The sequence below is a fragment of the Anopheles coluzzii genome, chromosome 3, assembly GCF_943734685.1.
Source record: "Anopheles coluzzii chromosome 3, AcolN3, whole genome shotgun sequence".
In the NCBI taxonomy this organism is placed as follows: domain Eukaryota; kingdom Metazoa; phylum Arthropoda; class Insecta; order Diptera; family Culicidae; genus Anopheles; species Anopheles coluzzii.
The window spans coordinates 36241843-36254426 of record NC_064671.1 but is presented as its reverse complement, the minus strand read 5'-3'; the positions used below and the strand labels follow the sequence as shown (position 1 = coordinate 36254426).

At 44.0% G+C, this 12584-nt stretch overlaps 1 protein-coding gene across 3 annotated transcripts in view; it reads left to right on the top strand.

The window, feature by feature from the left end:
- Positions 1-12584, top strand: part of LOC120955553 (voltage-dependent calcium channel subunit alpha-2/delta-4) — a 68173-nt gene that overhangs the window by 47457 nt on the left and 8132 nt on the right. For 2 of the 3 annotated variants that reach the window (XM_040376526.2, XM_049609387.1), the window contains exons 5-14: positions 7806-8276; positions 8391-8555; positions 8633-8749; positions 8817-9009; positions 9214-9737; positions 9805-9902; positions 9962-10077; positions 10182-10387; positions 10526-10734; positions 11159-11191. In XM_040376526.2, coding sequence (XP_040232460.1) covers positions 7806-8276; positions 8391-8555; positions 8633-8749; positions 8817-9009; positions 9214-9737; positions 9805-9902; positions 9962-10077; positions 10182-10387; positions 10526-10734; positions 11159-11191 — 2132 coding nt within the window. The remainder of the gene's footprint in view (positions 1-7805; positions 8277-8390; positions 8556-8632; positions 8750-8816; positions 9010-9213; positions 9738-9804; positions 9903-9961; positions 10078-10181; positions 10388-10525; positions 10735-11158; positions 11192-12584) is intronic. The other variant, XM_040376531.2, reaches the window with a different exon arrangement.

Here is a 12584-nt window from a genome sequence, read left to right as displayed (position 1 = left end):
TAAAATGTTGCGCTGCCGTGCTGCTAGATGTAGGTAGTTTAGGTGTGCAAACGTGTATCGCAATTGCTAATGCTAACAGCGTTCTCCCATTCTGGCTGGACGCGCCGTTTCGCAACAGGAGCGCGGAACTTTTTACTCCATTTGCTTCCAAGTGCGCTGCTTGCGGGTAGCGTGTTTATTCTTTCCGTTTCGTGTGCTCGACTGTTTGCTACTGCTACCGCAAGATGTTGTTGCTTGGGGAAAGAGGTTTTGAGAGGGGTTCAATGCAGTAGAAGAATTCGGCAACATGTTATACAGCTGGTGTGGGCGATACGGTACCACCGCTATTGATTAATTGCAGCGAGGTTTAATGGGTTGAAGCAGGAGAAAACATGGGTAGGGGATAATGGATGAGAGCTCGGGGAAAGGATTGTGTTCGGAAACGATTTTGAGTAGGAGAAGTGGAAGATAAATAGGATATCATGTGATGTACGGGTAGATTGAACCGTCACTTAAAGCAGCTAATGTGCAGGATAATGTTATTGAATGTTATTTCGTAGTGAAAAGACATTGAAGATCGTACTTTCAACAGTCTTGATAGATAAATTTGTGCTAAAGAACATCGTGTAAAATCGATCGGATGGTACTATAACACAGTTGGAAAGACAAATTGTTGATTTTGAACAAAATGGATTATAAACGCCTGAAGTTATGCAATTGGTAAAACAAAATATTGTTTAGTATAGTCATTGAAAATGTTGTAAAAGCATAATGTTTTAGAGTAATTTTATGTAAAGACTGAACCATTAGCAAACTGAATACACTTAAAACAATAAAGATAATGAGAAATAATAATTTAAATTTAATATATTTTAAATTTTCAAAAGAATAAACCATACTGTACAGGTCTCGCTGGATTAGATGTACCGAAAACGAAGCGGCAATTAAATGGCAATTTTACCGCCTTCCTCATTGTAATAAATAGGGTGCGCCATCGAGCGTGTAAACCTTCAAACCATTCCATTGCTTGCAGCTTGTGATAAAATAAAAGACACTACGGTGCGCTTCGAACTGTGTGTGTGGTGTGGATGGTTGGCGTGAAACATATTTAGAAATTTATTTCCAAGTCAAGCGTAATATCAAAAACGTCCTTGGCATGTAAGTTATACGCTTTAATTTCGATATTTTTATTGTCCACCGGAGATTCCTCCTAGCTTCTCCCCCGCACTCCTTTCGGGCACACGCCCCAGTGTGTTAGGCAATCTCGCGGCAACAGTGCGATTGTTGCTTGTGCTCGAATCGGGGGAGAATCGGCTCTTGGGCGTAATATGTCTTCTAAAAGGCGGGCTGAGAGAGAAACGAAAGAAACTATAGTCAACCAGCCTGCACGTGAAGGCCAATATAATGTGGGCCTGACTTTTGAGTGTACGGCGCTGTCCACGAGAAGCCTGCCCGGAATGGGTAGTTTGCCGTTGCCGTAGCGTAGCGTCTTACCCGTGCCCATGTCGACTTCGGTGGAACGACGTTCTCTATTAAATTAAAATGGAAAATATAGTTTATATGTACACATGGATACAACACCCGCTTCTGGTGTGCGAGCGATGCGAGCTAGGGGCTAGCTGCTTCACAGGGAAGAAGCAAAAAATAAATAAAACACACACACACACACTCATACGAACCCTAACCCGGGAACTGGGTACAACTGGGAGTTCGGAAGCGTCTCGGAAATAATGGTATCGTACGGAAAGGAAGCAACAGCACCAGCATTTCCTCACCCACTGCTGCATAACGATGGGCGATTCAGCATCGGGGATGGTGGCACTGGGCGTGGGAATCCTTTTACCATTGTTACCCGAAAGTTGTGTGCCAAGCCCGAAAGGATGAAAAGCGTCGCCCGTCGTCGCGTTCTCATGCGGCCGGAAGCGTCGCAAACACGTAAAGGCAAGGAAAAGGATTCCTTCTCCGGTCGGGCTGGTGCGATACATACATACACATGCAGCCACAAGCGCACACGCCACGCCAGTACAAAATGATAATAGTTATTCCGCTCACGTTATCTATTAAGGAGCAACAACGGAGCAATGGGGACGAAATCATCCTCCCGGCTCCGAGTTCGCATATGCAAGGAAAGTGTGGTACCAGCAGCAGCAACGTTTGGCCGGCCTGTTGTGCAACGATGGATGCTCGTACGCTTGTAAAATTTGCTTAACGCCGATTCGATTAATTTGTACGACTTACAAACAGTGTTATGGGATTTTATGTGCAACAGTGTGTAATTCGTAGTCGAACGGTAGTCGAACCGTTTTAACGAATGGGTTCGAATTAAAATACGCGTTTAGCGTGTTTGTTCGATTGCGATTGCTTGTATTTAATTGGCTAGGAAATAGTACGTGGGAAGCTTGCCGCTTGCTGGAAAACTGCATGGTTTTGCATATTAAAACGATTGGGGAATTAAAAAGGAAGCATTACTTGGGCATATAAGCGGTGTCATTCGTTTTAATGGGAAAGTTTTGGTCCTTCGAACCGGATAGCTGTTAAACTAATTTAACAAATGCGTTTTCTGAGTGTTGACGGCGGAACTCGGGCCAGACCACGCGAAGGAAAGGCCTTCAGTGTCCTGAGATCCAACCGAAAACAAATTTATATAAAGATGGGTTTCTGCCCGAAAGGAGTTACCAAAATAAATTGTACATTAAACCTTCGGCTAGTGTTCGCGATTCGTGGGAACCTATGCTTCGAAAGTGGCACAATTCATTCAATAACTTTTCGGATGGGGGCAGAGGGACCCGGATGAGACCTAAAGCAAAAACCTAGGAAAGGCCAAGACGTTCAAAAAATCGAGACGTTTTCCGTTCAGTTTCTAAATTAGATCTGCCGTTTATTTGACAAAATTGGTTCTTATATACTAACATTTTTGATGGTGTTGAACGTGTCCGTACACGTTGTTTAATTGTATTGGTGCCAGTGTGCTTTATGTTTTCGTATGGTGTTTTGTTTATACTTCAATTCCACGCATTCTAGATTGATCCTAAACTAACTTGAAATTTTATGACCTCCTCGTTTTGGGTAGATAACTGAAAGAATTCGTTACATGCACGTATGCATGTTTTTTGTCCTTCATGCATTTTTCTCCTAATTTCTGTCTGCCTACCGGATGCACCAGCTCTAAAATATTTTTATTACCCTACACGTTGTTCGAGTAGCTTATGCTTATCGATGAGCTCAAGAAACGGGCCGTTCCCAAGTTGTATGTTTATTTAGGCCAGCGATCTCGTTCTCATACGATAAGTTACAATAGCTTCGAATTTTTACCCATGCTTAGCCGTTGCAAATGAAATATTTTTTAAAAATCGCCTCAAACCTACCCGTTGCTACCGCAACATTCTCCCCCTTGTAATTCATCACTATGAATTACACCTAACTCTTGGTTTGAGCGATGTATGGATACTTGATCCGGCTATTTTACTTCCATTCAATATGTTGTTTCCTTAATTAAATTGAATAATCTTCAATCAATGCAATACAACGGTTACATGACGATCAGCAGATGCTTATATATGATGCTTGCTTTTGATACAACGTCTGTCGCAATTCGCCTCGGATGATGTCTGCGCGGTTCCAGAATCTTCCCCAGATGACCAAATAGTTTTCCTCTCTCGTAAGGAAGTTGAAGTCTGTTTTCACCGTGTGCTTTGGTTAAAGTTGCGTATGTTGCAAGGATGCTCGAAATCCAAAGTAGTAAGTGCACGTAGTAACCAATTGACCGTTTGCAAAGATTATTTTGTACCTCAGTTTTTGCGAATGTTTCATTTATACCTAGCTTTCGTATTTTCAATGTATGCTCTTTTTCTTGGCTTTCTTTAGGCAAATATTTTTTTATTCTCTCGTTTATGTTAACTACTTTCGCAACTGATTGCATTTCAATCAAAAATATTTTAAACTCCTTCCAATAATAGGACCATTTCTTTAAGTCGTATCTCGTGTTTGCTTTGATGGGTTCTTGTGTTGATAATTTCATTTTCAGATAAGTCCTACCAGCATTGTAATTGTCTTTTTCATAAAAGCCTAATTTGATTTTTAATCCACGCAAGACTTGTTTGTTCAAATTGTTCAAATTTGTGATCATTGTCATGTCTAGTTTATTTACGTCTTTTCTTGAATGTTGAGCTTTATCGTTATCTTTGTCTAGCTCCTGATTATTTATTTCGAGTTTTGATACTTCTTTTATTTCATTATATTTTTCCAATTCTGTTTTCGTTATTTCCTGCACATTGAAATTTGTCAATTCATTTTGTTCAATACCCATCAAAATATTCTCATGATCATGATCAATAAATGTTTTACCAATCGAAGTTTCTGATACTGTTCGTACTTCATTACTGATATCAAATGATATACCTTTATCTAAGATTTCAATCTTCACCTCTATTGCCTTTTTGAGACCAAAAATGTGTATGGGTTCTAGCAAATTTTCAATTTCTTGCTCACTTCTATTTACTGTAATCGTTCTCTCATGATTTTCCTTGTTCTTATTGCCTTGGGTTTGCATTTGATTTTCTTTTCTGTCCGCACACTCTAATGCTGTTTCTGTTGACATTGTAACTGATTTATCTTTCCTCTTCTCTTTGACCTTCTTTTTCGGTGGTTTCAATCTTTTACGTTTGTGAGGCAACCTATTAATTATTTCGTTCTCTTCTTCCTTTGGTTCGTGTGAACTAATGTTATTTTGGGAAGTGATTGCTCCTAGAAAACCTAAGATTTCCGAATGATCGTTTGTTCTCGATGAACTATTTTCTACTAATGAATTATCATTAATAAACCTGGATAAGCTATTTGAGTGTTCTGGCCGATCTTTTATCGGATCTGGATTGAGCGATCCTTTATGACAAAATATCATATCATCAAAGAATGTGTCATTACCTTTGCTTGGTATATGTAAAGTTGCTGAATAATCCAAATGATTATGTTGTTTCGGCAGTTGCCGTATTGTGCTCGCGATTGGTATGAGCCAATTCGATAAATGCGCAAGAGTGACAATCTCGTCTTTCTGAATGTTACTTTTGTATACAATCCAATTAGTTTGGAGGTGAAATGGCATTTTGCCTACCAAATCATCAATAAGTCGATGATCGTACAAATATTCTTTCTTTTTCATAACCTGTATGTTTATTACAAGATTTTCAAGCGCTTCGCTTAGTTCGGGGATTTTATTATTGTCCACCCGAATTTTTGTAACATCGTTCAGCAACTCCTGATAAACGATTTCAGGTCTTCCGTATAATTCCTCCAATCTTTTGATAATCATATTTACGTTTACGGGATCCAGAAAAAGTGATCTTACGCTTCTTTCTGCGTCTCCCTTAAGATATGTTTGAAGGCGATTCAAGTTTTCTAAATTACTGAAGCCAGCTTCCTCTGAGGTTTCATCAAATGCCTTTTTGAATTTAGGCCAATCTTTTGCTCTTCCATCGAAATATGGAAGTTCTCTTAATGTTGTACGTTTGTAGAACATATTATCGTTCACACGATTTTGCTTCAGTGCTTCAATCAAAGCCGATACCACAGAATTGTGGTCTTTGGGAAGTGGCATATCTTGCGAAAAATCCTTACATTTAATACAAATGTATTCCTCCCCGTTGGTTGGTTTCGTGTTTAACTTAGCACAAGCCAAGTGAAACCATCGGTCACACTCTTCACACTGGACCATTTTTGATTCGGAATCATCTGCCTGTGTACACAGTCTGCAGAGTCCGGCTTCGTTATTAACGAAGTACTTCTTGCTCTTTAAACCCATTTTGGTGTTGATTGATCTTCCTTCTCTGGTTTTAGCAACCGAAATTATTATGCAACTACTGTTGCTCAAGGTAGCGCGTAGGTCAGTTTTTTAATAACTGAAGGATTTATCCCAACAGGTAGAGTTCGCTTGTTCCTTTTGCCATAATCCTTGAAATTGAACGCCTTCTCTGTGGACAGGATCGTTCTTGTAAAGTTACTCTCTTTACAAACTGGATCGAATAATAATTCGCATCCTCTCCGGTGCTAAACCAATGTTAACGAATAATAATTCGTTTCATCTCTGGATGATAAGGAATTCGTCTCCTAACTGGAGCTTCAATCTGACTGACGAATGAGAATTCGTTTCCTCTCTGGAGCCACCAATGTTGACGGCGGAACTCGGGCCAGACCACGCGAAGGAAAGGCCTTCAGTGTCCTGAGATCCAACCGAAAACAAATTTATATAAAGATGGGTTTCTGCCCGAAAGGAGTTACCAAAATAAATTGTACATTAAACCTTCGGCTAGTGTTCGCGATTCGTGGGAACCTATGCTTCGAAAGTGGCACAATTCATTCAATAACTTTTCGGATGGGGGCAGAGGGACCCGGATGAGACCTAAAGCAAAAACCTAGGAAAGGCCAAGACGTTCAAAAAATCGAGACGTTTTCCGTTCAGTTTCTAAATTAGATCTGCCGTTTATTTGACAAAATTGGTTCTTATATACTAACATTTTTGATGGTGTTGAACGTGTCCGTACACGTTGTTTAATTGTATTGGTGCCAGTGTGCTTTATGTTTTCGTATGGTGTTTTGTTTATACTTCAATTCCACGCATTCTAGATTGATCCTAAACTAACTTGAAATTTTATGACCTCCTCGTTTTGGGTAGATAACTGAAAGAATTCGTTACATGCACGTATGCATGTTTTTTGTCCTTCATGCATTTTTCTCCTAATTTCTGTCTGCCTACCGGATGCACCAGCTCTAAAATATTTTTATTACCCTACACGTTGTTCGAGTAGCTTATGCTTATCGATGAGCTCAAGAAACGGGCCGTTCCCAAGTTGTATGTTTATTTAGGCCAGCGATCTCGTTCTCATACGATAAGTTACAATAGCTTCGAATTTTTACCCATGCTTAGCCGTTGCAAATGAAATATTTTTTAAAAATCGCCTCAAACCTACCCGTTGCTACCGCAACACTGAGAATACTATTAAGTAAAAACTGTAAGTTCCTCATGAAAAAAGGCGAAAAACATCAGAAAAATGATAAAAAATAAGGAATTGAAACAAACACTTGATGTTATTTGCTATTTTAGCTCAGATTAAGCTAAATTACACTGATATCTTTAGCATGGAGAAACTCTTTTTGATCGGCGTAAAATCAATAACATTCTATTATTACTTTACTACTTTACCACAAGACGAAAGCATTTACCCTCCGGCAAACGTCTGGTTCAAACTTCAAAGCAAGCATAGTCAGTCGTGTTCGAATCCAAACAGCCGCATATCAGCGTTGAAAACCTCCATTAGCTAGGCTCTTTGGGCAGACGACACTATAACATGTGAATTCTGTCAAACCCCGAAGAGGTAAAGCATCGTAATGGATCAATTTTCTGACTAGCTCACTGGAAGTCTGGAGTGCTGGGTATTCAGCGCTAGAGCTAGTTCTGCTGTCGGAAGGCACTATGTTGTAGATTCCTTGGGTAAGTCTTTGCCAATTGGGTTACGTCCGTCCATTAGAGCTTGTTAATGGATGTTTGGAGAATTTTGATTTTTCTCATTCTTCAACCGTCCTGAAGATGCTTCATACTTGTTGTGCCCGAGGGTGAGGTACTTGCATGCTTGATTGAAGCGTAAAGCATATACATTGTATTCGGACGCAATATGGTTTCTCGTAAAGGGATTAGCGGCATCCGCTTAATGCGTCCTTTCTGCTCCATAAAACCCCGCAACCAGCGAGCATACTGTCACACACAAAAGAAGCATAAGGTTCTATACAAGGGTATTTTATCGTTTTTTTGTATCGTCTTTTTTCTATTTCACTCACAGCGAATAATGGATTCTGCAGAGCAGGCCGCCCTGTCCGAGTCCGACCCGGAGTCGGCGACGTCCAAAGCGCACCCGAGCGCATTCTACGACGCGCGCCGTATCAACGAGTACCAGTCCGATGGCCGGCTGGCGGAAGGGTCGCGGCAGATGCTGCTCCGCCATATGCGTCGGTTCGAGGGCTACCCGGTCAATATCAGCCTCAGCTCGGTGCTGCTCCCGGCGGGCGTCAGTTTGGACGATCCGGAAACACAAAGCGCCATCAAGTGGTCGTCCCATCTGGATCCACTGTTTGCGAACAACATCGAGCGCGATTCGGCCCTGTCGTGGCAGTACTTTGGCAGCAGCACCGGGTTTCTGCGCCGGTTTCCGGGCACCGCCTGGCCACCGGAGACGTCGTACGGCAGCAAGGAGATAAACGACTTCCGCTCGGAGGATTGGTTCATACAGGCGGCTTCCTCGCCGAAGGATGTGGTAAGAAGCGGGGAGACTTGTTCTCGGCGAACTATTAATACCAAAGTTGGTGGAACTTGTTCGGAATGTTAACACATCCTTTTCACGTTTGCGTGTGTGTGTGTTTGGGTGCAGATAATTCTACTCGATTCGTCCGGGTCGATGAGTGGCAAGGAGTACCAGCTGGCGGTGGCCACTGCCAGCGCCATCTTGGACACACTTGGCGATGATGATTTTTTCAATCTGATTTCATTTTCGGATCAATCGCGAGTGATTGTGCCCTGCTTCCAGGATAAGATGGTAAGATATAACTTTTGCAAGCACCCCAACGACTTGTACAATGCTACCTTCTATACCACTAACTCCCCTTCCTCAAGGTACGAGCCACGCCGGACAACGTGAAGGAAGTGAAGACGGCCATCAATGCGGTGGAGTGTGAAAATACAGCCAATTTTTCCGCCGCCCTTGAAACGGCTTTCGAGCTGCTGCGTAAGGTAAGGCGCTCGTGTAGCGTAATCCCCATTTCCAGTTGTTCTTCAGCTGCTTCTTTCTCCCACACAGTACAACCAAAGCTCGCAGGGCAGCCAGTGCAATCAGGCCATTATGCTAATTACCGATGGGCCGAGCGATACGTTCATGGAGGTGATCAAGCATTACAACCATCCGCATATGCCGGTGCGCATTTTCACCTACCTGATCGGGACGGACAAGAGCGGGGGCAAAAATCTCTATAAAATGGCGTGCGAAAATAAAGGTAGGTCTGGTGAGGGTCCCGGGTCGAGTTACCTGCGGCAATAGAAAGATGTGAGTTGGAATTCAGCAGGGGGATTTAATGTCAGCATTGTTTTAATATAGCCACAGGAGAGGGAAAGTTGAAAAATTGATTTTTAATTGAGAGTTTATAGGTTTTATAGTAGACGTTGTGCACTAACAAAACCCACTTCCGTGGTACCGGTAGGCTTCTTTGTGCAGATAAACAGCCCCGAGGAGGCCAAGAAGAAGGTGGTCGAGTACGCGCTCGTTATGGCCCGTCCGATGGTGCTGTACCAAGCGGACCATCCCGTCCACTGGAGTCCGGTGTTTATGGGAGGCCGCAGCGGCATACTGGGGCGGGAGAGTGAAAACCGTCGCAAGCTGGTCACCACCGTATCGACGCCGGTGTTCGATCGGCGCAATCACTCGACGAGGGCGGCCAATCTGCTCGGCGTTGTCGGGACGGACGTACCAATCGAGGAGATCCAGAAGATGATCCCCCAGCACAAGCTGGGCGTGAATGGGTACGCTTTTATCGTGGACAATAATGGGCGCGTGCTGTACCATCCGGATCTGCGGCCGCTGAGCGACAATGATCAGTACAGTGCGACCCTGAAGCATAAGTACAATTCGGTCGATTTGACCGAGGTCGAGCTGCCGGAGGTGGACAATCCGAGCAACACGATCAACGAACGGCACGACCAGCGCTACGCCAATACGCTTCAGGAGGTAAGGGTGCTTTTAGTGAGGCTTGGAGCGTCCAGTCATTTATGTCCCCTTTTCATTCGAATTTCAGCTACGCAATGAGATGGTTATGCAGAAGGAAGGGGAAAACGAACTCACCGTACTAACGCATCTGGACTCGATGAAGCGTGTGTCCTTGCGTTTTCAGAAGTATGTTTGCAGATTCACTTAAAGCTCCTAGGTTACTAACACATGATTCTATCCTGCAGATACTTTTACGGTGCGATCGACGGTACGCCGTTTTCGTTGGGCATTGCCCTGCCCGATTCCTACGGTGTGCACGAGCTGAATGCCCAGCAGGAGATTAGGCATTCCCATATCAATGGTAAGTTAAGATGTCAATTCCTACCACTTAGCTCAGTGGTGCCATCTAGCGGGAAATGATATCATCACTAAACATCTCCTCCTAACATCCATTCATCCCAACAGTGACGGAACATTTCAAGGGCAACAATTGGAAGGTACACCCGGACTGGGTGTACTGCGAGTACAACAGCCTGAAGGACGCGGACGGCAACGGCGAGGGTACGGAGGAGTCCACCTACCGGGATAAGGACGAAAGTTTCGATACGCCCGAAGAGCAGGTGCTCCACTTTTTGGCCCGTGTCGGCAGGCCCGGCTGGAAATGGATGTCGGTAAGCGCTGGAACGACGTGGGCTGTAACTGTGGCCAGCATGTCACTACTAACCGAAACGTTACAATTTCCTCTCTTCTCTCTCTCTCTCTCGTTGCTTCACCCTACTCTTCTCTCTCTTCCCCCCCCTCCCCTACAGGTGCGTCCACGTTCACCTCAGCCACACCACGGGCACGGTGGCATTCCGGTCGGGCATTACGCTCAGCACCACTTTAACTCGCAAGGTTCGCGCAAAGCGGAACCGTACTATTGCGACCGTACCCTCGTCCAGAGCCTGGTGCGGGACGCGATCGTAACCGATGGGCTGGATCGCACGCCGAGCCATCCGTCGCGCAAGGAAGATCGAAGGTAGGTGTACGGCGAAGTTAGTAGAGACTCAGGAAAACTAAAAAGGGAGTGAAAGTTTTCCTCCCATTATGCATCATTATGCTTCATGTGTCAATCGTGTGTAGACTGTAGTGTGGCTCATCTTCACTATGATCGCACATGTCGCATTGATTCACATTATAACCCATTTACTAACAAACACGCACGCACGCACGACAAGCAAAACGGAACAACTATCTCCATCTCTAACTAACCAATGCACTCTTCTACTTGCACTGCAACTCGCCCGTTTCTGTGTGGCTCGTTTTTTTGTCTTTTTTCTTTGTGTCTTTTTTCGTCCCCTTTCTTCTTCTCTCCCATACACTCTCGCACCTTTTATGTGGAAATAAATGTACACACATGCACACACGCACACACATTTTATTTCTCTTCACCGCCTTTATAGCCCCATTGCCACGTTGATGGCTTTGCTGCACAGGTAATCTTGAGTGTCCACATGCAAATAGCAAAAAGCGTTTCGTTTCTTTTCTCTCACGTTGCTTCTCACGTTGGTCCAAGCCATCTCAGGGGGGTGGGAAAGAATGGATGGGATTTTAGGTTGGAATTTGCTTTAAATGTTTGCTTATTGTCTTAAGGACAAGAGATACTTCGTGATGGGTAAAAAATAGATAAGTTAATAAGGATAAATTAACTTAATAAGATTTATCTAAATTGTAGCAAATTATCTATATGTTGTAAACTCAATTTAAAAATATCGAGAAACGCTTCAGCTTAATAAAAGATATTAAGAGATTTGGAAAGATTATAAAATAATAACCCCGAGCAAAACAGCAAACCCAAGAAAACTAAATGCTGAAAAAACAGATCAGGTCAAATCACTCTACTCCCTTCCCTTCAGAAGGGGAGGGGTTTTAACGATGTACCGGAAACTCACCTCCCGGTTCACACCCGGGTTCATCGTCTAGTGGGTGTTTCTCTCGTGTTACCCATTACAAACGCCTCATTCTCCCTTCCGCAAAATTGGGAGCGGATTTGCCCCAAGTACACGCGAACAGTACACACACCGTAATGAAGCTTATCCTGCTGAACGGCGGGGGCCGAGAGGCTTCCTCCTTTTTTTCACTGTCCTGTCTCTCACCATCAACACCGGACCTGATGGTTACTAATCATGATCATTATGAGCGCCGGGCAAATGAAGTGGTGTGGTGGGCAAATTAATTTAAATTTTTCACCCATTAAACCAACCCCCACGTGAGGGGTCACCGTACCCCCCCTCCCCCTGGAAGGTGAAGGGAAGGGATTCATGGTGGCACCGAGTTCGGACGCAGTCTCCGGAAGCTTGAATCTTTAAACGACCACCGTACGGGGTTCTCCGTAGGGGAGATGTGTTCTTGTGATTGGCCGCCGCCGGTACCGAGCGGCGAACCGTAATCATTAGTCAAGCCGGACGGGATAATGAATTGGCAGTGAGCCGATGAGCCACGTCCAGGGTACACCGAGGGGTTTTTGTGCTTCTTTTTTTACGCTCTCTCGGGGGGATTCGGATAAGCGTTTGGGGAGTTTTTTGTTTGGACGGGGTGTATGTGTGTTATAGTCGCTGCCAAAGGGGACACCAAGGGTTGGAACGCATGCATATTTAATTGGCTAGCGGTCAGATATCGGGCACTTTTGTGCGCCCTTCCGTTGGGGATACGTGAAAGTGACCGAAAATTTGGCTGTAATACGTAAGTTTGGGATTTTGGTGGTGAGACCGTCATCCAGCAAGTGTCGTCCGGGGCGAAAGATTGTCGCCTAAAGATAATGCAATAATAGCGGACCCGTGTATGACCCATCGGGGTGGACCTATGGCTCACCGTGATGCGTGTTCAACA